At 37.5% G+C, this 26,225-nt stretch overlaps 1 protein-coding gene across 6 annotated transcripts in view; it reads right to left on the minus strand.

The window, feature by feature from the left end:
- Positions 1–30: 30 nt before the first annotated feature.
- The window catches only part of LOC120109906 (mediator of RNA polymerase II transcription subunit 15a-like), a 117,794-nt gene continuing 91,599 nt past the window's right edge, over positions 31–26,225 (minus strand). For 3 of the 6 annotated variants that reach the window (XM_088718306.2, XM_088718305.2, XM_088718310.2), the window contains 2 exons: positions 3,640–4,635; positions 31–1,681 (listed from right to left, as the gene is read on the minus strand). In XM_088718306.2, coding sequence (XP_088574432.2) covers positions 1,322–1,681; positions 3,640–4,635 — 1,356 coding nt within the window. In that variant the 3' untranslated portion in view covers positions 31–1,321. Of the gene's footprint in view, positions 1,682–2,046; positions 2,130–3,639; positions 4,636–4,729; positions 4,789–4,914; positions 4,993–5,520; positions 5,592–26,225 lie in introns of those variants that run through there. The other 3 variants (XM_088718307.2, XR_015976304.2, XM_089929629.1) reach the window with 3 other exon arrangements.

A 26,225-nucleotide genomic window follows, 5' to 3' on the forward strand; every position in this document is an offset into this window, starting at 1 on the left:
CAAAGCAATCAGAACAGTTTGAAAAAGCAAAATCGTGCCAGTCTGCATCACCAACTGTTCTTTCAAGGCTTATAAAAATTTATGTGCACATGTAATTTTAATTTACATCATCTTAAGCCTTGGAACTAGTTCCAGATGCTCGTCTAATATATTTCCATTGCAATTTAATAATGAGAAAAGAAAAGAACGAGTATACAATAATAAAATATCAGTTCACATAGACATGCCTCACCTCTGGAAACCAACTACATAATGCATCTGTCAATGTACTAAAAATAATTTTAAAAAAATCTGCATTTTCTTTCGAAGCTGTAATTTTGTGCTTAACATAAGGTCATCTCCACAGAATTACATCTTTAGAGGATTTGATTATGTTGTTTGGAAATGTACTATTCAAAAAATTAAACCTCATATGGCAGTTTCTGGACTATTTGTTACAAGCCCACCTTATTATTTTGATTAAGCCTGATCTATCATAAATTATTTCTGGAACAGTTCAATCATTATCTAATTGATATCCAAGAAATAAATGTTGTTTTAATTTGTCAAAAATGGAAAATTTCTTTAGTAAGGGTTGTTTTACTCAAACATTAACAATAATCATCCAGCTTTGTCACAATATATGGCATTGGCTTTATGGATTGTAATTAGCTCAAACAGTTTTGACATAGTTTTTACTTTTCTAGGGCCATCCATAGTATTAGTTCAAGCTTTTCCAAATCCTTCTTCACAATCACCATCTACGTGACCTTATGTCTTCTCTTCTATGCTTCTACATCTTTTAAAACATATTAGAACCTATCTTTGCTGGTGCCCCATTAGGTCCTCACTGAATATTGCTCATACCGAATTTGATGATTCCCCCATCATTTCCATAATTTCAGCAACTCCAATGGAATTTCACCCTCGATCTTTCTTTTTTCAATAAAAAAACATAAATCCATGTCAAAATTCTCATTTCTGCTACACCCACCTCTTTTCGTTGGTTCTTTTTTGCTTGCCTATTATTTAGGTAAATTCATGAAACCCCCGAGTCGTTCTATAGATTATGAGCAATACCTTATTTATCACATAAAACCCCAAAGGCACCTCTACGCTTCATCCAACTAGCTCTAGTTCTATTACATATATCTTCATCTATCTCTCCTTATTCTGTATAATTAGTCCAAGCTAACAAAAACCACCACTCTGAAGCATAATTGACCTTTATCCTAGGGGAAAACGGCTTAATTGTACACAAGAATTTATAATTTAGACATAAAAGCTGAACACTGCAGACTTAAAGGTAACATACATTAATAATAGAAAATATTTAGTGATGCTACACAAGAAAACAAATTGGATTATACCATACCTCAACTTTTTGTCTCTTGAAATTGGATGTTGAAGTTGATTCAAGTTCAGATTGTTGGAAACTATCACTCATGCTGCCAGCTGATGGCATAACATTCAAGGGCCTGGCAGTTATATCACGCTTCAATTTTTTTGTCATATTATTTCCATCCTGTGACATGAGTTCCTGAGCTTCCAAATGGAACTTTGTTGAGGCAACTAAATCTTCACCAAGAGCAGCTCTGGAACCATTTCCAGGTGCTGAGCCTGCTATTCCATCAATCATGCTGATAACAGAGCGAATATCATTAACAGAGGAGCTCAGCTTCTTTGGTGATAAGGATTGTACCTGAAAGAGTAGCAAAAACAATAAAGTTTTCATACTTCTTAAAACTTGGAAAACATACTGCATATGCTTGCTAACATATTAGTAGCTAACTTCTTATCTATACAATTGGTACCAAGCAAGGAATGCTGAACCGGCCTGTACCAGCCGGTTCAGCCCATACCGAACCAGTACCGGCTCTGACCGGTCTGGTTCGGTGTTAAAAATTGGTACCGGCCAACCGTACTGGCATGTATCTTCCAAATATTTTGGATGCGTGAATTAAGCTAAACCAGTGGTACCGGTTCGATACTGGTTCGGACCGGTACCGGCGCCTACCAATACGTTATATTTTTATATAGGAAATATTTACAACACATGAGGCATACCTTTAAGCAAGCTGTTTAAATATTGATACAAGTGCAGCAACAAGACAGTCTCTGGACCAGAATTTCGAAGAAAGTAAATAGCCCTAAATAAAAAAAATAACTTTTTCACTTCCTGCAGCTGTAGCATGCCAAAAGGCTGGACAACAAGATACATAAGAGCCTCGATAAATTAAAGAGCCCTACATTATTTTGCAAATGCTTGAAATTGTTGACCAACATGATTTTATCTTGTGCACATATAATGCTCTTTCTCCACTAAAAATGTTTAACATCCAGTCCTTGGATGTCCCAGGCAGACATATAGACCGGCCTCCAAATATAGTCAATTCAAGAATTTATTAACATAACCATTTGATGGATGAAACACCCATCCAAGCATCTAGAGATTCTAGACAGCCATTCGAATGTTTAGATAGCACTTTTAAGCTTTAGTAGGTTGTAAAAAAAGAGCATAAAATCTAACAATTGAAGAAAAGAAAAAAGAAAAGGACATGCACCGGAAAACCTTCTCATCAGATTATGCTATAGTTGAAAGCAAATCTATTATTTACTTAATCAAATCATGAATTAGAAAATGGTTGGAATCAAATTCTGGACAGCCCAATATTTAATAAATTCACCCTAACCAGTAAATTTTGGCCTCTACCAGTGTACATCCAGTTCATGGAAAAGACCAGCTTACCAAATACCAACCATAACAGGTCAACCACTTGTTGAACTAGCTCACACTAGTTCAAGCAGAACTGGAAGCTGTTTCTTAGTTTATAAAAAAGTAATTTCTAAAATTTTAAGGAAAAGAATCAAGAAGAAGAAAAAGGAAGAGAAAAAACGGAAGAATGTGAGAAAAGAGTAAAAATTATGAAATATTTAAAAATCGGGTTTGAACTGATGAGGTGATTGTAAAAAAACACAAAATTTCTGGAATTAAGGAAATTCCTTTTGACCTCAACTGATATGATTTCTTTTTTTCAAAGAGAGACTGTAATTCTCTTGCAGGACCCCCAATCATGATAAGATGTTGGATTGATGATTGAAGATTGAGATCACTTTGACTGGGGCTTACACTTTGACAGCTCCACACAAGATCATCAATCTATTCAATCAGCGATTCCATGGAACTAATAGGAGCTTCAAGAGGCACAAGAATGCGTATGGGAAATGGCGACATCAATCACTAAATAACCTTGTAAAAACATGGCTTTTGCAAATAAAATACAAGTATAAAATTTTAATAACTTTAGATACATGGATGTCTGAATGAAATTTTTTATTAAATGATATCAAAAAAACATGTCCCATATTCAATGTAGCCTGTAACTTCATAATGATTAAAAGTTAATATAACATGTAAGTAACATTCATAATGACTACAAAAATCTAGCTTTACAATGTGAAATGCAGCAAAATCCTCATCAATAAACACTTACAAAGTTTTAGCTATATTGCAGATGTTGAGAATCAATATTTCAGATCCATGAATGCAAATAATTGAACATAGAAAATGGTCTAATAACTTTTCTTGATTAATTACCAAGTTTTCACAAAATCATATAAAGACCAATATATAAAAGCGCTTTAGAAAAGTTGACTGACCGCTTTGATTAAGCGATTTATAGGCTGTTCTTTGGCATTTGATTTGCCCAGAGTTGTAAATACAACATTCGCCTCACACCCATCTGGACTCGAAAATTCTTCAAGCAATTGTGAGGCTGAAATCCCAGGTGTAGAGATAGTAATAGGATGACTTTGAGGGGAAGAAAATGCTTGTTGATGTCCAATAATTACAGCATTTGATAATGATGAAATGCTAAAATGTTTCTCAGGATCTCCAGGTACTGGAGAGGGAGTTGTGGGAGCATAAGGAGACGAAATAAAGGTTGAGTTTGCAGACTGCGAAGGTGTTTGCTCTTTTGGAAGAGATGACAATAGAATGTTCTGATCAATTTTTTGAGGCGATGAATGCTGAGAAACTTGAAGTGAAGTAGGTTGAAGGTTTTGAGGAGAAGAAATTGGAAAAGAGACACCTGCCTTAAGTTGTTGATGAGAATAATTATGGTGCTGACCTGAAGGGTAATGTCGTTGATATAATCCTGATTTGATGCCAGAGCTTTGTCTCCCCTTCAACTCATTTACATCATTTTTTTGATGCTGTGGCATCTGGTGCAGCGGCAACTGTGTCACTTGATGTAGCTGTTGAGATGCACTAATGGTAGTCTGCAAGGATCCAACATCATCCTGTTGCACCAAGCCCACAGTTCCCTGTTTCATGGAGTCCAAAGATCCTTGCTTCGTTGGATCCAAGCTAGGAGTTGGCTGCAGTGTATTTGCCATGTTCTGCTGTGTTGTTGGAACATTAACAGCCGTTGATAAAGGCATGGATCCAAGCTGCATGCTTGGTGCAGCAGCTGACTGCATTGATGCTACCGAGCACGGCAAGTTTATCCGTTGCACCTCGTTTACATGATTATCATGCTGCTGCAGCTGAGAAACTTGAGATGGTAGATGCTGTGGCATGGACTGAGAATGTCCCTGAGGCTGAGAAGGAACACTCCTATTCTTTCTTGAATTTATGAAATTGCTCATAAAATTCTGAAGCAAAGGAAACTTCCTCATCACATCAGAATTGATGTTGCTCTTAGATGTATGTAAAAGATTTAATATGAGCCGTGATGCAGACTGGCACGATTTTGCTTTTTCAAACTGTTTTGATTGTTTTGTTGCCGCCGCATTGACACCTTCATGCTGTAGAAATAAGGGGGGAAAGGGGGAAGACAAGATTGATTAGCAGAAAAAAACTAGATTTTCAAACATTTCTTCTATTTAACTTGTAGGGAAATCTAAAGCTTTATGGGTCAACAGATATAATACATGAAACTGCGCAATCTTCAGAGTAATCCTTCCATTGAATTCATTGAGCTCTGTAGAGTACTTCTTCCAGGACATTATCTGCAATTGAGGAAAACCATCAAAACTAATAGAATGCAGAGGTGAAATCTCTAAGTTTCTTTCTTATGCTAATTTAATTTTTAAATTAACCAACAGATTAAACTTCATGGGGCATCTCTATTCTTTTGAAAGAACAACTTAGGTCTGTCTAGCACTGCAATGAATTTTCATTTATGCCAAGGTCCGCCGTACCGGTACCGATCGGCGTACCGGTGGCGGCCCGGACCGGTACGAAACCGGTCCATACCGGTGGCGTACCGGTCCGTACCGGTGGCGTACCGGTCCGTACCGGTGGCGTACCGGTCCGAACCGGTTCCGTACCGGTCCGAACCGGTCCCGTACCGGTTCTTCAACAATAAATTACCGGTACCGGATTTTACGCTGATCCGGTACCGGTCCCAGGCCGGACCGGTACGTACCGGCCCGTACCGGCCGGTACGGCAGACCATGATTTATGCAAATGAATAATATAAAACACAAAAAACATATCAATGGAAATTACAAGAAAGGAAAGCTGCGATAAGTCACCTCTTGATAGATTTCCTCTTGCCGATCAACGACATCTGCATTTCCAATCTGTGCTGTAGAATCCACCAATGCTGTTTTTTTTTTTTTTGAAAAAAGAAAACATTTAGCTGAAAGAAATAGGCATTAGGCAAGTAGGAATATTTCAAGGGAAACCCAAGGCCAACAAGATAGACATGAAACAACAACTGCTAACAATCTTTCAGCCACAGGATTCAACTTAGTTAACCAATAAAAAAATCATATGAACCAAAATTATGTAAAATTATTATTCAATAAGCAGAACAAAACCTTATCTTAGACGTAAATAATTCTCTGAATAGGACTTCTACTTTATTTACTGGCGGATCTAAATTCCGGCATATTATAAGATGAGAGAAAATTTAACATGAAGTTGAAAACCCATTCTATCACAACCTTACTACTCTAAAAAAAACCCGAAAGCAATAAAATTGTACTTTTAGGATGCCCGTGGAAGAAATCTCTAATGATTTATTAAGTATCAAAAATAATAGAAATAATTTGGTTTTTGAAATCAATTGTGCATCAACATCATTGCAAAAGTTTCAAGTCTAGATGCAATTCACAAACTTCTAAGTAGGTCCACCATCTACCATCAGAATTGCCCATGGAAAATTATCACATAATATAGTCTGCAGGTAGTAAGTGATTGATGAATCCTAATGACTAAAATACCATGTTACATCCTGCAGTGGCTCATACTGTCACAAGAATCCGGCATCTCGCACCCCCTTAGGACTGATCCCTAGATCAATGGACCTAAACCACCTTAAACTGCTGTAAACCAACTTCTAATGAACCACGCACCACTTGACACCACTAAGGACGAGTTTGAAGGTGTTTTCACACCTTCTGCTTATTCTTGCTTAGTACATATACAACCCATAACATAATTCAATGCAGTCATCCCGTACCAGCCAGTAACCAATACAAATCTGTACATCGACTTAAAAAACCTTGAGCTGCACATGGTGAAATAAAGATATGTTTAGTGAGAACTAGTTTACCTCACTATATGAAAAATTTTATAATGAGCCATCCAACCCTAGGACTTCTCCAAGGCTAGGACAACTGGTAGAGCCAGTATTTTATTGAAGGGGGCAACAACAAACCCATGTTAATCATAAAAAATGATGAATTTAGAAAAGACACATTTTCAAGAGTAAGTTCGCACAAATGACACATCAGATAGAAAATTTTTATCATACTTTTGATAACATTCCAATTCAGAAAATCCTCCCAAGCTTTACGGCATGGATATATGATATGATATGGCACAATATATACATATTAATCAGGCAATTTAAAAGATAAATAAAATATGATATAGCTAAGCTCACTATATAAAATAATTATTTACATGTACATAAATAAAGCACTCATAGATTATAAAGGGTTATCACAAAAATAGCTTACACTTCATACAATAAGATCAAAATCCACAAACTCTATCATTCAGTCATCATTCAACTTCATGGGCCATAATAAATCTCAAACAATGACATCAACATGGGAATCTGAAATTAACTATCCATTAGTGAAACATCAACATCCATCGAAAAGGAGGAAAAAAAACCTGCTTATCATCCCTTGAGGTATCGAGGAATTATTCCCAGGTCTATCCATAAGCACATGGAGCCCTTTTATTTTTACAAAATAGAATACATAAGTACTCGACACATTTAGTAGCTGTATCCAGCAATTAATGACATTCATTACATATTCGGAATGGACCCAACATGCAATTTGAAGGCCTTTTCTTGCTAGTTCCTAGCCTTAGAGGTATTTGAAGAAGGCGATTTATGTATCTCCATTTTCAGTTGTTATAATTTATAAGTATTCTCTGCAAAATAAAAATAAAAACTTATATATCCAAAGTCTCTCATTATATATATATATATATATATATATATATATATATATATATATATATATATATATATAACGAAGACAATAGATAGAGAGTAAATCAAAGAAATTAAAGACAAGCCATACGTACCTAAGCTACTAAGAAGACCACTAGTAGTAGTACTCCTTTTATTTTTCTTCTCTTCTTCTTTTAGGTCCTCCTACCATTCATCTCCTTCCTCTTTCACCGATTCTTCGTTGTTCTTTCTAGATTCTACTTAGATCTATAATTCTAGTTAAAACATACCAATTTGGGAAAGAAATGTGCACTAAAAAGGAAGTGGCATGGATGATCTAGGATATTCTGGTATTGTAGTAAATTTAGATGAACATAACCACATGGGACTGGATGTTGATGATTGGATAACAAAGTTCCTGTTGTTCATTATAAAAAAGCCACCTTACATCCTTGAATGGAACGACAAAATGTTGCCACAATACTAAGCAGGCAATCTTATCCAAAAACCTAAGCCATATTTGATCAACAAGATAATTTAGAATTTAGGGAGCAAAGCATCATATATTAATTATTCTATAAAAATCATATATTGTAAAGGGTGAAATCACCCCCCAGATCCCTCCTTCCTCACCTATGATGCCCGCACGAAGAGATGGACTCCTCATTGTGTATTCTTCACACTTCTCTTGAGCCTCATTCAAATGAAATTCAATTATTGACCAATAAAAAATTATCAAGATTCAGTATTGATGAAAATCATATTCAAAATCTAAAACAGGACCTGGATGACATCCAATACCTAAGAATTTTACAAACAGACGCTTCCTCACTTTTGGCAATGTTTCGAGAAATGCAATAGTTTCAACTCCACGCAACTAAAGATAAATCACACATTTTTCAATATTTTAAAAAAGGTGTTGCAGCAAAGGGAAAGAAGATTCGAAACAGGAAAGACTTTTAACGAGGAATAGGACCAATAGTATTTGAAGTAGGTGGTTCATAATGTTATCAGGAGTAACAGCAAGAGTTTAGAAAGTCCAAAGATCAGACCTGAGAAAAGAAAAGGATAACAGAGTTTCCCTAAGTTATTTGACTTGTAGAGATTCCTCTCATGTGATAATATCTTATCTAGAACTGTTGAGGATATTGGACATCAGATGTACCAGGAATGATAATTCAGAATAACTTCCACCAAATAAATGGGAACAAACTTGAGTACTTGACAAAGCATCCAAAGTAGAAATAGCAATAACTTTGGTTAATTATTAAAAATAAAGTATCAGTTAATTTAAATTCACAAGAGCTTACAGTTTAATAGTTAGATTTAAGACTCACTATGAACTTCTCTTGATAGGACTAGTGGTTGGAAAAAAAAGCATGCTAAAGATTGAAAGGTAATACACAATGTGAATTGTGAAGATTTTATCTGAAAGATAATAAAAAACACAAAATTGTCCAAAATATTAAGGGGCTGTCTGGTTCCTTGCGAGTTTTACTAAAATATATACCATAAAGCATAATTCTTTGTAACATAGCTTTAGGAAAAGCAATGGGAGACTTGTTTTTCATAAAATTCATTTTTCACCCTATTAATTTTGACAAAAAAGGTGTTATGGAAACCAACCAAACTGCCATCTTTATAAAAAAATCAATCATTTTGAGCTTATTGTGTACCTCTTTTAAATAAAACCAGTCAACCAAAAAGCCCCTATGGGTTTCCAGTAAGTGTCTCCATCAAACAAATTTAATATATTAGTTGGAAAAAAAGAGGTGAAATGCACAGCAACTTATCCGTTAACTCAGGTGACAATGCCTTATCAGATTACGTTGGAATACATCAAAAGATCTGTTATCAGTAAATACTTTAAGGCCAATCTGTTAATTATACTTTAGGCATAATTACGCAAATAATCTTAGAGTTTAAGCAAGCAAAGGAGCAACATAAATGCTTAAAGGTACAGAAAACTGTAAAATATTTTTTTTTTATGGAGAGTTATGAGAGAGAGAGCGTCAATTAAAAAGCCAATCCCAAAAGCACATGGGATGACAGAGCAGGAGGGATAATTTTCCAATGTGTAAGCTCGTGTATAAACATCCAAAGTAGGTGGAAACAAACAAAAGAAATGGATTCAAATAGGTTGAGACATCAAATAAATATACAATTCCTACCATGGAAAAGAAGAAATGATGTATCTAAATTATAAAGATGTTGTAGCAACAGAACTTCTAATGCATAAAGCAAAGATATAATAAGCAATTGACATGATAATTCACCATAGCCTGTTTCAAAAACTCTGAAACTCATCACAACCTTATGCAGTGAATCTGGGAAAAAGGAAAAACAACACAGAGCAGGTAAATTCCAGAAGCCATTTGACATGAGAAAGGAAGAACCAGTATGATTCATAAAAAACGAACAATATCAATAAAGGGGATAGAAAAGGAGTAGAAAGCATAATAAACTGCGGAAAGGGTCGCAAGATTCATAAGAAATGAACAATATCAATAAAGGGGATAAATAAAGAGTAGAAAGCAGAATAAACAGTGGGAAGGGTTGTAAAAACATAAAGGGCATCTAGGACATCATTTAAAGTTTTAAACAAAACTATTTATTCCCCCACTTACTATTAGATGTTGCCTCTGGAAGCCCTCTTTGTGACTGAATATATGGTCTCTGCTCTTCAATCAAATTTTGAGGTTGAAGCAGTGCGCCTGAAGATTGAGGCCTTTGTTGCATCTCTTGTTGTAACAAATTTGGCTGCTGATGCATAGCCAACTGTTGATGCAATCGTGGAGGCTGAGACTGAACCTGAGGCATCAGTTGTTGTTGAGATGACTGGTATTGGGACAGCCGACCTTGTGATTGTAAGAATGTAACAGTTGGCTGCTGGATTCGTTGCTGTGTTACAGCCTTTGTTTGTTGCGAGGAAGGCACTGTGCATTCATTTGGCTGCATGTTTGAGGCACTAGAATGGGATCCAAATATCAACTGCCGCTGTTGCTGTTGATGTGGTTGCAGTTGCGGCTTCAGTCCGGAAATGTTACTTTGCGACCTTAATTGCTGCTGCTGATGTAAAGATATAATCCGTTGACTCGACTCTGGTTGTGCTTGCTGCATGCTTATCAAACTAGTTTTCTGGCCTGGTAGTCTTTTCTGCTGCTGCTTCATGTTCAAGGCACTATTTTGTTGTCCAAGTAGCTTGGAATGTTGCATATCTGAGATACTTGAGTGCTGACCCATTAGCTTCTGTGATGACGACAAGATAGATTGTTGAGGAACAGAAGTACACTCCTGCTGAAGTGAAGATGATTGTTGGTGTATAATAGGTTGTGCCTGCTTCTTCTGTCTTGCAACTAACTGTGGATGTTGCTTAAGTGAAGATGGTACACACTGTTGGATTTGATTTTTCTGAAGGTTGGGTTGTGAAGCTGACTGTGTAACTGTAGGCCGCATCTGATGGACCATGGACTGGCCTGATTGAAGACTGGATGTCATTTGCATTGAAGGTTGCTGAGAAGATTTCACTTGGATAAGATGCAAAAAATTCTGCTGCTGCTGCTGCAGATGCTGCTGTTGGATCTGTGCTTGCAAGAGTGAAGGATGAGAAACATTCTGTTTCAGAATTTGCTGCTGAAGCTCATGTTGGTAAACAAATGTGTTTTGTGATTGCTGTTGATGTTGTTGGGAAATGAATGCCTGTGGTTGTTGTTGCCTACCCCAATTCTGCCTTTGTCCATTGGCATATCTTTCTGGTGTTAAACCTTGCCCTGCAGAACTACTAACAAAGTTCTGTGATACGCTTGATATGCTCTGGAAATGAGAGGTCTGATCAGCATTAGCCACAGTGGACCGGCTGAATCCTGAAACAGATGACATCGTATGAGAAAGACTGGCAGACCCCTGTGTAGTGGCTAATGTGGCTTTGTGCTGATGATTCTGGGGCAAGAGTGGTGGCAGCACTGGAGACTGATTCACATGAGACATAGCTAATGATTGCCCTTCATAGCTAACTTGTGACTGTATACCAAGCGATGCGGTTGGAGAAGACTCTGAAAGAGTTGTCAGTTAAATAGATATATCGTAGATATGGAGTAAGAACATATCCTGTTAAAAGCCTAAGTCCAAAATTTTTCATTATGGTTGCATGAGATAATATGTCGAAAGAAAAATATGAGGTGAAGAGCATCGCATGGTAAAGTTTTACTGTTATTATTTGTTCAAGCTATGTTTATGGCCCATTTATTAAGGTCACAGTACAAACTGTTTCAGCAAGACCATTCTAATTAAAAATTTAATGTTTTATCAAATTCAGTAATTTAAAAATACAACAAGATTAATGAGGCATATAATTCATGTACTACATCAAGATTAATAAGATATTTCATGCCAAAAAAATCATGATAAGGTAACAATAAACTGCATTTGCTTTTAATTTCCATCCATCTAACACAACAAGTAGGCAACAATTTTATCACCTAAGTTCATAAGCTAGGATGAAACTAAATCCAGAAGTGTCTTATGATCCAGGATTGAAGTATTTTGCATCATAATTGTGGCAATCATGTACCTGCACAACATACAAATCATGCTGAAGCCAATCATTACTTAGCATACTCCAACATAGAAAGACAAAGTTAGCGTGCCAAAATGCACTAAGTTAATTTTCTTAAAAACCATCAATCTAATATAATAGACTTTAATTAGTGCAGAGAAATGCTGTAACAACTATAGTTTAAATTTATTTGCACTAGACCAATTAATGTGAATCTATTTTAACTAATATAGAGCATGTGTATTTCATAGCTTCAAGCAATCCAACATATAACTAACATTATAGAAATATGTTTAGACACAAACAATATAACAGAGCTCCAAAACTCTGATAAGAGATATGAAATATTGTTACTCATTAAAACACAATGTAGTTGTGATACACATACTGCTAAGGTGCTGTTGTGGGAGCCTCATAAACTGCTAATGCAAGAAACTTCTATAGGATGAGCTTTGTTAATTCCATGCCTTGGATCCAACATAAATAATGATAGTTTGTTATTAACATGCCTACTCTAAAGGTTATGCCGATAAATTTTGAAAAAAAATAGATATTTTACCACTATATATATGGTTGTATCAAAATGCATCATCTTGATGCAGAAATATGAGCTAGCATGAATAATGGAAGTACACATCCTCACATCTTATAAATAACCTGTTGGCATGGTACAATTCATATGTACTTTTAAGTTATAATGCAGCATATGTTGAACCACCCCAAACTGGACGATTCATGCTCAAGGTATACCAAACCAAACTGGCCAGGAATCGACATGGCTCAAACAATCATGATGGTTTAGCTTGTTATAACTTAAAACCCCCCAACTTTGAACACTTGACTATGTTCAGATCTCTCACCCCTGTCGAACCCTAGTTGACACCATTCCCTCAATCGACATCAAGACTGACATCGATGCTGATGCCCTCAATCGATGCCAACGCCATCAACCCTGAATAAGACCAATGCCAATGCCATCCCCATCCAGGCATTCGAACGGGTACACCTCTCTCTCCCTCCCTCAGTCTCCTCCCTCACCCACCCTTTCCCCCTCACCCCCTTTCTCCCCTTTGTCTTCTCTATCTCTCCCCTAATTCTCCTCCTCGTAGGGCTAGGGTCAGGTTTCTCCCTCTCTCCTCCAATTCTCCCAATGCTTCTTACACCTTGGCTCGATATAGCACATACCAGTACCATATCAAACCAATAGCTAGCTGGTACGACATCCAATATTGGCTCGCCGAACATTGGACTATGATGTGAACACTAACTTTAATCCTTACTTATGATAGCGAGAGTTTCCTAAACCAAACTTTTGAATTAGTAAACTACAATAAGTACAGTTGCTTCACCTAAGTGGCCTTTCAAATAAATTACCTTAATTGAAGGTATAAATGATAGAACCCTCATCCAATATTTGATTCATTAGGGAATTATATTTTCAAAAAATTATATACAAAGATCATTGGAGATGGGAGATAATACCAAAGTTAAGTCAACGATTTAGAATGTATGGAATGATTTTATCATGACCATTTGATTCCATGTGTCTCGAGCATCAAAGGGGCAACAAACAAGTCTATTGCCAAATTCTCCATCTATCTCCTCCTTTGGATTTTTGCTTTAGGCTTACAAAGTTGATTACTTGAAAACCTGCATAAGAGATACTACTACTACATATACAATTAAATGCATTTTGCTTCAATATATATCGTCACCATCATATATGCCCCTTAAGATATATTTGGTCATGAGCAGATCTCAAGTTCATCGTAGTAACCCATGATGCATATGTTTTAGCTCATATTCCTGCATTAAGTTCAAAGTTACAAAGATATATTGTGAGTGGCTCTTTATAACATGTTTGTTAGCAAGGATTAGTGAATGCTAAACCGAGTCGAACTGCTCGTACGGAGCCATAGCGATGCTAGCTTAGGACGGTACAGCTGCTCAAGTTAGTTCATATATAAAATGCCTTCCACCCCACCCATTCTATGGTTTGAGAGCCTTCGAGGCCCTTTCTTATCCACTCGCTCCTCGGACTGCCTTTGAAGGTACCTATGCTGTCGGATGCCACTCGCTGACAATGTCGGCCGTCACTGGTAAGTCCCTCTGCTCCCTCTCTCTCTTTCTCTCACTCTATTAGGTTTAGGGTTATAATCATGGTATGTCGTACTGTACCAAACCGGACGGTACCGAACGTACTGTACCATACCGGTACCGATATCGGTGGCGTACCGACACTCGGTACGCCAAAAAAATATGTACAATACTATATCGATACTATATTAGTGTGGCACTAGTACGGGGTCCGGTACCGAGACGGCAAACCTTAGTTATAGTCCCTCCTGCCCTCTCCTTCTCCCCCTCTCTCTCCTCCCTTCTCTCTCTGCCCCTCCCTCTCCCTATTTCAGTACACTTCAACATGGCACAGCCCATACTATACCATACCGATAGTTCACCAATACGGTTCACGATACCTGTTCACCAAACCTTGGCAAGGACACTTGCAACACATCTATTTTTTCTGCCCTCATGTTTATGCTCTTATACTTTTAGATATATTCATCTATTATTTAGCTTTCACGTCACCATTACACTATCTCATTTTATTCTACAGCATAAGATGATCATACAAGAAAGCTCAAGAAGCAAATATCCAAATTTAGTGGGCTATTTTGCAAAATTCATACTAATTTTATTATTCATTCACGAGTCCGCTAATTTTTTTCCTTTATTTTGCAGCACCATGTGCTACATCACTTATCCAATCCTAAAGATAACTTAACTAGTAGTGGTATCTGGACCTATGTCGCAATCCACTATAACACATTAAAAGTGTATCCACTAGTTAGTATGCAATGTTTGAAATATCAACTACCTAACATGTACAATCTATAAACCAAAGGTGGGTATTGCACATGCCAAGGTCTGCCAGACCGGTACCAAGGCTCATACTGGCCGGCGACAGTTCGGTACAGTACACATGCGTACCACTCCGATTAAGAGCACACTCAAGTACGGAGAGGGAAGAAAACAAGGAAGAGAGAGAGAGGAGGGAGGGAGAGGGAGAGAGAGGGGTCCATGTAGAGGAAGACAGGGAGAAGAAGAGGGAGGAAGAGAGAGAAGGAGAGAAAAGCCCTAACCTTAACGCTAATCTTAGGATAACTAGGGGGTGGGGAGAGAAGAAGGGGTGAATGAGCGACGGGGAGAGAGGGAAGAAGGAGAAAGAGGGAGGGGGGAACAAAGAGAGCAGTAGCTAAGTTTGGTCACGATCGAGGGGATCGAAGTCACCTTCAACAACGATTGAGGAGAGCGCAGTGTCACTATCACCGATGGAGCCTACGGTTGGGTAACATGGAGCTTCAAACCTCTAATTATGGAGGACCCAAGGGGATAGGGGGAGGAACGAGGAAGGAAGAGAGAGATGTCGAACAATCAAAGGGGTCAGGGAGGCTTGGAGGTTATTTAAGGGACATCGCAAGCCTCGTTAAATTTATAATACACAAACTCGACATGCCTTAAGGCCACTTTTGCAGAAACCTTTCTGACTATCTGAACCATCCTGATTCTTGACTAGTTCGATTTTGTATAGACCGAATCGTCCAATTCGGGATGGTTCAGTATGGACCAAACCGTCCAATTTCGATGGTTCGGCTAATATATACCATAACATGTAGTATATCAACATAAGGCATTAACCGATACACATTCACATGGACATTATGCACCTGTACAACTAATTTTGGCCTCCAAATTCATTATTTACATTTTTGTATGAATTATTTTCTTAATGCTCCATTTTTGTAAGTAATAAGGTAACATTAAGTGCATCCTTCTCTATATTTGCTGAGGTTTTTGAAGTGGTACAAGAAGTTGGTAACAATCAAGTTGATCAGTTTGTATCAAGAAAAAACTAATATCAATAAATTTTCCTAAGATAAGTGCACATAATAAAAAGAAAGCAAATTGTATGATAACTGATGTCATTCCACAGAAGCTTCATGTCTTCATGTTTTTAAAGATTTATTTATTTATTTACATAGACTGCTTAACAATAATAGAATACAAGAGTACATGCAAATAAGTAAAAGAATATTTATTTATATATCTAATAATCTAAGAGTCCATTAATCATATGAAAATAAAAATGTTTGATGGATTGAGTATTTTGCATTTATACACAACACTCAAGAAGTTTTCCGAGTATTTGGATTGACTTCGATCATGTGGCACCATGAATTTGGAGACAAGGGGGTTACCGAGTATTCATACCATAAGCTGACCTATACTAACATGGTCCTAGAATGGTACCAGTACAAGTACAGATTGGTATTGTGAACCTTATCATCAAGCATCATTCGAACCATTGGAGCTTGTTAGGTTTTTGAGTCTTACTTATAATTTTATCTTTTGTTTTAGTCCCTTTAGTCCATGTTCTACTCAGTCTAGTGTGAAAAAGATTGAATTTAAGTGATTAGTTTAGTCACATGCATAATTGTAGAGGCAAGACGGTGTCTTACGAATAAAAATAGGTGCAGAATATAGTTCATATCATTGTAGCAAGAACAAGAACACTAAGCACATGGCTATTTAAGGCTTCTCCTATTAGGGTTTTATGGAAAATCAGATCCAAGGCCCTCGGAAGTGAGAATCAAACCAGTTTCAGTCAGGTACGTTTCTTTATTCCATAAGTTTCTTCACTCTTTCTTTGCATCTTGTTTTCTATTTTTTTCTTTTCTACTATTCTTTCATTTTGCATGTAACAACCTAGGACCTCACCTGAAAAGACTAGCTGAATGGTTTTGTTTAGGTTCCTTGGCCCTGTATAAATACCCAATATCTCCCCAATGCATGAATAATGTGGGACTAAACATGCGCCTGTATGGGTCTTCACTTACTCCCTTAGAGTAAAGCCTAGCATTCTTGTCAGGACAATGGTCCAAATCCAATCACAAACATCATGATCAACCTGTGAGATCCACTAGTCACACATAAGCAATGAGCCGAGTCCGCTTTAATACTATTTGTAACGACCGAGGTTTTGTTTGGGTTTCTTAACCCTGTACAAGTACACAAGATCTCTCCAATGCACAACAAAAGATAGACTAAACACGCGTGCATGGGTCCTATACTGCAGTCTAGCACCACCTAATATAGGTGCTGTTAGCAGCCATCAAACAGGCCTTCCTAAAGGATCAGACTGGACTGCTGACAGGTTATCTCACCCAGCATGATTTCAGCCATGCAACAGCTTTTCTAATCCCCGACACAAGTCTTCACAGCCCAGCAATCTTCTAAATAAGTCCCATATTCTTTGTGTCCCTTAACACACCACAAGATCTGCTGTCAGTTCTTTTTTGCTAACTTTATGTTTCAGATATGAAGATAATCAGAGCTGTAATCCACTTGTTGGTTTTTTCCTACTTCCAAACCCTAATCCTAAATTGCAAAGGTATCTTGAGCATCAATTTTGCTATCTGTTCACAAACATCTTGGATTCATTGACAATCTATAGTCCAGCATGGAGGAAAACGAACAAGGCAAATTCCTAATTGCGACTGCAGCAAATAAACTGCGCAAGATATATATCCCATCTCCTATGACTCAAAGAATTTAGTAACTCTCATTATCTCTGTTCTCAACAATTAGTTTTTTTTTCTTTTTTTTGTTCTTAGAGACTACAGACCGATGTTTGTTTCAGCATCTTGCATGCATGACAGCAGTTATATGTTTCATCTTGCATATATGTTATGTTTTGAATTAATTTTCTGAATCCATCAGTTTCATATTTTAATTTTCAGATTCAATAACTTGTCATCATATTCTATTTGGTACATCGAATGTCTTTTTAATGACCAGCACTGATGCAGGACAGCCCCAGCCCCCAGGGAACCCTAATATGCAATACCAACATAAACAATTAAGAAAATTTATTTTTTTCCTTAAACAAATTTCTAAATTTTTTCGTAGCTCCTTTTCAGATGATCAAACAGATTTAAATTAAGAAAATGATTTTATGTTAACTTTGACAATTAAGCTTGCAGTATCTTAATATATGCCTAATTAATGAAAAATTAAACAAGTCTAAAATTTAATTAAGCATCCTTATTCAAACTTAATTAGACATATAATCATTATAGCAGTCTGTACAATTTTTTGAATATTTTCAAGCAAAGAACCTTTAAAAGTTCATCCCAAGCAGTATCTTACTGCTTGGTTTGGCGAGGTTCAGGGCCAGTTCAGAACCAATACGCCCTGATATGGACCAAAAGGAGTGGCACAAAGCCACAAACCCAGTTCAACATATGCAGGGGCATATTGGCCAGATAAATACAGTAAATACTGGCCAATACAAGGCCAAACACTTGGCTTTTCAATCCTTGTTAATCTAATGGTATAATGATACAAAGAAAAGAAAGCTTAAAAAGAAAAAAAGACATGGAAACCAAAAAAAACATGTGTCTATGTGTTAATAGTTTGGAGAAAAGCATGAAACCATATTATCTCAAGTTAACCCAAATGTCCCAGACAGCATAACCAGACAAGCAGATAAACATGTATGGAAAGAAATGGCAAACGTGCAACATGGAATAAGAATTCACTAATAGAGAAGTTTAATGGGCCTTACCTGCTTTAAGATTATACTGGATCAAAATAAGAAGACTATATATATGAAAAGGCAAAAGAAGCTTTTTTCCATAATCTTTGAACTAGAATAAGTCTTTCTCTTTTGTCAAAAAATATAAATCAAAAAACCGAAAGATATATTATGCTTCATGTTAGAAAAACTAATACCTTTTGTGCCAATTCCTGGATCAGCTAAATTTTGGCTCTCAGTAGCAAGGACTGATGGTGAAGAATTAATTCCAGCACCATTTTGAGCTCTTGTTTCCATTGTAAGCAATTTTGCAGAAATTCTCCTCAGATAATCATCCTGAAATATACAAAATAGGAAAAGTTGCTTACCATGGAAGTTTTTAGCTCATATTAACAGGAAAAAGGGGGGGAAAGGTAGGAATAAGCATGTGTTGGGCATGAATGAAGACACTGGAATGTAAATCGGCAAGAAATGGACTTCGACCCAGGATGCTCATGTCTCTAGCAGAATTTTTTGTAGACTTGATAGCAGCATAGTACGCCATTCTAGTTAGTACCGGTGCAAATTGAGTGTACCATACCATACCGGTATTGCACTGTTACATTTTATGGGAAGCATACTCAGTGCCGATACGCTGAACTAACCCTCTTACCAAGCATATAAAAAATGTACCAATATATTACCGGTACAGGGTCTAGTACCAAGATGGTGAACCTTGGATAGCAGTGCGTAATATTATGACCTATTGCATCTATTCCCAAATTCCATGGTAGATATCTTTCACAGCCTGATACCACTGACCATGTTGCCCTTCTGGGAAGCTTACAGCATCCCTCAACTCTTGTCCCAAACGTAAGCCAATGTTTGGTTTGTAAGCAAGTAGAAGGCTACTAAGAGATCTCATAAAATCTGGACAGGAAAAGAAAACTGATTTTCCTGCCTCTTATAATGATCACACCAAGGTTGCAGTTGTAGACATTCAGGCACAACTTCCAGAGAAACTCATAAACCCTATTCTTGAACAGAAGAGAGTCAATTAAGGGTAAAAAGGCAATGCAATGGTTTCAGCGTGATGATCTTAATTCCAAGTTCTTTGATGCTTCTATTAATAGATGAAAAGCTATGACTAGATTGATAAAATATAATAACCGGATGGTTTAGTTTTTGAGAGGTAGATAGCATAAAATATGCAGCACTTGATTTTTTATCAAGTATTCAATCAAATTGATTACTCAACCTCGATTGATAAACTCACATTCAAAAGAATCACTTCACCAGATTCTAACAGATGGGTTGTGCCAACAGATTCATTTGGAAATGTAAATAGGTGGTACTTCTATGCACAACTTGTTGATGAAAAATAATATATTTCATTAGTGGTTGAAGGACTGGATTCAATGATCAACCCACAAACACTAAATTAAGGAGAAGATTTCGAGTAAACTTAACTAAATATAAGTTCTAAAACCAAACATATGCAACACAACAGATCATTTAACACTCGAGGTTTGAACAATGGTATGGATCATGAATGATTAGTAACATGTAACGCATCACTTAACATTCAGTGTAGATTAAAGCATAAATGAAACATGAAAGATCAGCACGGACGATTGTAAGGATAAACAAAAAATAAATGATAAATACTGAATATCAGATCATAGGCCATGCTTCCAATAGGCAACTCACCACCATTGATAAATCGATCAAAAAAGAAAACCAATTGGCGATCTGCAATCAGAGAAGTCCTGCATTGAGACTGGTCTGTGATCCACAATATCAGAAGCCCCATCACCACAGAACATGGGGAGAGCCAATCAGAGGGGGGCCATGCTCCCCCCTACCCGATTTCAAGTGATTTCCAGTACATGTATTACATACACAAGGTCTGCCAACCACCCTCATCATGAGATGTGCCCCCCAATCACCTCCAATATCTCACAGTGGTTAGACTGTTCCAATTTCCTCTCTCTCTATCACATTATTTTGAAAAGGTTAAATTAAAAAAAATCATATTTTTAAAAAATTAAAATATTTCTATATTTTGGATTGGGTGTTGAGACAAATTTACAGGTGGATATTGGTGAAAGTTCCAAACTACAGAGCCCTCTTGCTCCCTCCATTTCTCTTTAGTAGGGTTGTAATCAGGTCAAACTCTAGTTGGATCCATGCTGTATCCACATCCAAACTTGATAAAGAAAAATCAAGTTTGAATTCATGTTGGGATCCATCAATTTAGAAAGCTCAAAATTCGCATCAAGCTCAATCAATAATTGTATTTGATTTAGGATTGGAGCGCATGATTTTAGTTAGACAGCTAGCAAAGGTCAACAATTCCCAAAATTACAAGGACTCCTCACAACAGTCCTCCATATATGGTGAATTTGTGGCAGATTGCAGTAGTAAAGGAGCACGACATGGGAAGTAAATGATTGGTTTTCAAAAAAAAACAATTACTTTGAGAATGTTTTTTAAGTTCCCATTGAAGTTAGATTTGATTGAAAGAGAATCAGAATATAAGTGCCACCTAGGTGTTGGGAACTGAAATGATGGTGTTGGAAAGTTAAAGAGAGCTTGTTCGAGAAAAGTATAAATCCGAACATGGAGAAAAGGAATTAATGCAACCATATATACATTCATACGGTTATCGGGTCGTTGGATTTTGATGGGGGGCAAAATGGATCGTCCTGCTCACAACAATAGGACCACCTAATTTAGCCAAATAGACCCCAACACCGATTGAGCCGGACCTCGGTCCCGCTAAAAGCCAGTCCGACCTCGGGCTCTGTCGAAGGCTCAGTTGACCTCGGCCGGATCTCTCCGCTGCCACGACTTGCAGTAACCTCCTCTGATGTTTATAATGACGTCCCGACCAAGCTCAAAGCGCCCTTATATATTCGCCGACACGCCCCGACCGAGCTCGGAGCGCCCTTTATACTCATCGACGCGCCCCGATCGAGCTTGAGGTGCCCTTATATATTCGCTAACGCATCCCGACCAAGCTCGAGGCATCCTTATATTCGCCGATGCGCCCCGACCGAGCTCGAGGCGCCCTTTATGTTCGCCGACGCGCCCCGACCGATCTCGAGGCGCCCTTTATATTCGCCAATGCGCTCCAACCGAGCTCGGGGCATCTTATCCATTAACGCGCCCCGACCCTCGAGCTCGAGGCGCTCTACTGGACGACCTCGGGACCGGAGAAGTGAGGCCGACCTCAGCAACCGCCAAGCCAACCTCTCTGAATATACGCTGTGGCCCCTCATCGAGCTCGGCCTCGCCCATGATAGCATCCTCGTGCGTGCCCACGCCCACCTACGTGGCCGTACATTACAACGTCACCGCGCCATGCTTGCTTGCTGGCTAACGACAGTGGACAACGCCATGCTGCTCCAGCCATACCCCGTCGCATCCGTCAATGCCTTATCGTTCACAGAAACGGCCTATGCCGTGCGCCTCAAGCAAGCTCTAGCTGCGCACCATCTGTCTAAAACCTATCTTCTCCCATGATGAGGACAGGTCATACCTCCGCCATCTGGACACCTCTACGGAGACTATATATAGGCCCATCAGGTAACACTAAGAGAACTTTTGGACCAACTAAGATCCACTCTAACTTGGGTGTCGAAAGGCCCTCACCGGAACCACCGGTGAGGCTTTGTGCAGGTATGCCGTCGCGCGGGAGGTGGCTCTCCTCATTCTCCGCCCCGGCCAGTAGCTCCCTCGACTCCCCTGACGTGGTCACCCTCGGGCCAAATTTGAACCACAACATATTTGAATATAGCTCAATAGTTACATCCAAGTTTGATCCAATAAGAAATTGGATCCTATATATGGAAATCGACTTCATTCCAATAAGGTTATAGAAAACTTAAATGGATCCATACCCCATTATTGTAAAATATTTAGATCAAGTTATTGAATTTTCAGATACCATTTATACACCTACTCTCTAGGATCATGTGCCTCTCTCTCTTCTTTCTCTTTATACACACTAGCCAAAGATGTTAAGCAGCTCTCTCTCTCTCTCTCTCGCTCACACACACACACGCACACAAACGCTCTCTCTTGGACACAAGGTGTGACTTTAGATAAACCCGGGCTCCATGACTTCATTGCATTGATAAGACTTCGAGGGAACACATGGCATTGCTTTGAAGCAAGACTTAGAAAAAAGGGACCATAAGTCCATATATGCTGGTGATTCCATTTCTACAAACTAATGTGCTTCAATTAAATATTTATTTTAAGTGTGTTTTGTTTCCAAACTATCCCTATTGGATTTTTATGCCTTATGCCTGAATTCTTAGTTTCTAGTATGATATCAATTCTATTAAACTATCTCTATTAGTGTTGCTTCTGTTTTTTTTTTTTAATTTATAAGATCTTCTCCCAAAAGGAACCTGAAGCTAGGTTTCTTATCTTCTCCTAAAACGCTTTGTTTGATTTTTCATTTTGTTGAAGCATTTCTCAGATATTGTTATCAAGCACATTTTTTCTAGGAAGTACTTTTCTTCAAAAAGTTGCAAAAGTACAATTCTTAAGCAACACCAAACATTACCCGAAAAAAGTATAACTTTTATCCCCCTTCAACCAAATACATTCCTATGGGACTTACATCCTGCTGATGTCTATCAAGCGGAAAAGAAAATAAAAGGCTAAACACCATGGTGTGCCCACATAGCAGCCGGCTAAATGAAACATCCCACACATCACCTCGAGATATGAGGTCCCACTAGAGTCTTTTACTTAATTATTCTATATTTTCTTTTCTTTTCTGCTGTAAGTTTTCAAGAAATGATACAAACTGGCTTGTTTTGGAAAGTTCAAATATGTCTGAAAGTTATAATGAAGCTTGGAGTAGGAAGAAGGTGGTTTGTAAAAGGTCATTCTTCTTCCTGTCATCATATTATTTTTTTTACGAAAAGAGCTCCCATCATAAAGACCTTCTTGAAAAATGTCATTCTTTTTCAAGAAGGTCATTCTTTTTTAGCTGCCGATGTCTATGCATTACCTCATAGAGACCTTCTCGATCTAAATAGTAGAGAACAAAGTTTTAGTTTCCTCCTTGCCTTTCATTGTTGTTAAAAACATAATATGCTGTATCGTACCACACTGGACAGTATCGGCATGCCGTACAGTGCCATACCAGTCCGATACTGGAACTGGTGGCGTACCGACACTCAGTACATCAGACGTACAGCTTACGATACCATAATGACACTATGACAATGTGGCACCGGTATAGGGTCCGGTACCAGTATAGCGAATCTTACTTAAAAACGCCTATACTGGTGAGGCCAAAGTCACCAAACCTTCATTGCTGGAGTCAACCGATTGTAGTTTTATGCTAGATCTCATTCAAAAAAGAGCTCCCCTCACTATTTATTTGATCTTTCAAGGTTGAAAGTTTTAATCCAGAGAAGAACACCATCAAGAGCAGTAGCAACACAAGTGTTCTTTTTTGCAAGCACAGCATCCCCTGGGTGTGAGGACTCAATTAGAACAGAAAGTTTGCATACAAGATCCCCTAATTTACATGTATGCTGAAATTTGAAGTCAAATTACAACTACCTTCAATTGAAGGAGAAAGCAGAAACCTGGGTACCAAATTCTCTTTTTCCAGAATTTAAATTTGAAATTGACGTAAGGAGATAGTATTCAGTGAAATTTAGATTTCAATGCTCCAGAAAGGGTTTTTCTCATGGGATATTTCCATAAAATATGGCTAGTCTCCCTGCTTGCTATTTTGCTGCAACAGCATCATACTTACCCCTAAAACCAATATAATGTTTTCCACAGCAGGACTGCTCACTGATGTGCTCAACTCAAACAAAGTTCTTAGAGATCAAAGAATGGAAAATAGTAACCTTGAAGGGGTTTCAAACATGACTCCAATGCCTTACAGTTTATCCTAGTAGAGATTGCCTGATTCGTCAAACTATTTAGACAAAGATCATATATCTTTTCAACCTTTGTCTAAGCTTTCTTAGTTAATCAGTCACCTTAACATGAGCATTTGTCATGCATATTGTACGTACAAAATTATCAGCAAACCCTGCCAGATTTTATGCATGGAATCTAATTTTCCATAAGAACTAAATAACAAGCAGGAACGGTAAATCAGGTAATGGTTTTGGATATGTCTTTACCTGGCCACTTTATCTTGCAACAAAAAGCAAAGAAAGATTGAAGAAAAGCAAATGAACAAACCTGGCTAGTAGCTGCAGCGTAAACCTTTTGCTCAAATCGAACAGCAAGTTTCTGAAAATCACTTAGACCCTCAAAGCACCTGGTGGGAAGTGTTTCTTTAGAGAGCTGATTCTGTGCATTTAAAGAAAAAATAGAATTAATTGATCAAAACATTATGCAGAAGCTACAGGTGGCTGAAAAAATTATCAACAAAAATTAATGAAGAAAATTTTAATCTGTAAAAAGGACATGATGAACATCAGAAAATATTGAAGAAAATTGATTTTATACTGATCTAACAGTCAGGAAAAGTGACATAATGTCTTCTAAAGAGTATAGCATTCCTACTTTCCTAGTATATTGGCGTGGAAAATCTGCACAGGGGAAAAAGAAAAAAATACAAGTAATTACGCATCCTTGTGAGTGTAAACATATTGACCTAAATCACCAGATCAACATGTTTATACTAGTTGCTTGCAGCTACCCTGGAATCTGGACCAATATGTAAAATGCATTCAATATCGAAACTTGCTGATAAAGGAAAACAATAAAACAAACTGTGTCATCTTTTAGCAGTATCATAAATCAAAGAAGTAGCAACACTTAACCATAAGCAACACGTATTCAAGCAACTGCCTATACTAGTGAGATGTCTATTACCTTATATATGTGATAACCAAAAAGCCTTACCACATATAAGCAGGGTCAGGCCTTATGCATTCTTCACCCTTCAAATGTTAGAATGAAAAAACATAGGGAGAAAAACAATGTATAATCTTCCTCCCAATTTTCTCAGGCTTCACATTGACAAACAAACAACCAGAAGTTATCATCATAGTGATTCCACAAATTTTAATTGCATATAACTACAATACAGAGCTTGAGTTCTTGGTTTCAGTTTCAACTAGACCAAATGAGTTCCAGCTTGAACAATTTTCAATTGAAAATTACTGAAACATAGAATGGTCAATTAGAACAAGAAAAGATGTCAGATGGACAAATAATAAAAATAAGTAAGCTAGATATCATCATAACGCATATTCTATTTATCAGGAACTTTGGGTGTATTTTTTCAGTAGCTTCAAGCATAAACATATGTAAGATGTCAAATAAAAGATTCCCCTTAAAGTGTAAGTTTATTATTTGATCACATATTGACTCATCAACAATGAAATGCCTAAGTTTCACCATAAATGGGCATATGTCAAAAAGTTTACGTAAATCTGTATCTCCTTGCAATGTAATAATGCAGTGCTCCCATATCTTCTGAAAACTGCTTCTGAACATTTAAAAGATGAGAGCAAAAATTTGGCATACGTACTTCATATACAGCATACACTATGGATTTGGCCCCATCATTTTCTGCCAAAACTGCAAAACTAGCCTCAATTCAGTTCAGTTTTGGAGTTTTGAAAAAGAATCCCAGTCGTTCTGTATTATCTTAGAAAGTGATATACCTCATTCTATAACACTGTAGCTC

The sequence above is a fragment of the Phoenix dactylifera genome, chromosome 3 (genome assembly GCF_051530095.1).
Source record: "Phoenix dactylifera cultivar Ajwa chromosome 3, Ajwa_hap1_PhDact_Kaust_v1.1, whole genome shotgun sequence".
Taxonomy (NCBI): domain Eukaryota; kingdom Viridiplantae; phylum Streptophyta; class Magnoliopsida; order Arecales; family Arecaceae; genus Phoenix; species Phoenix dactylifera.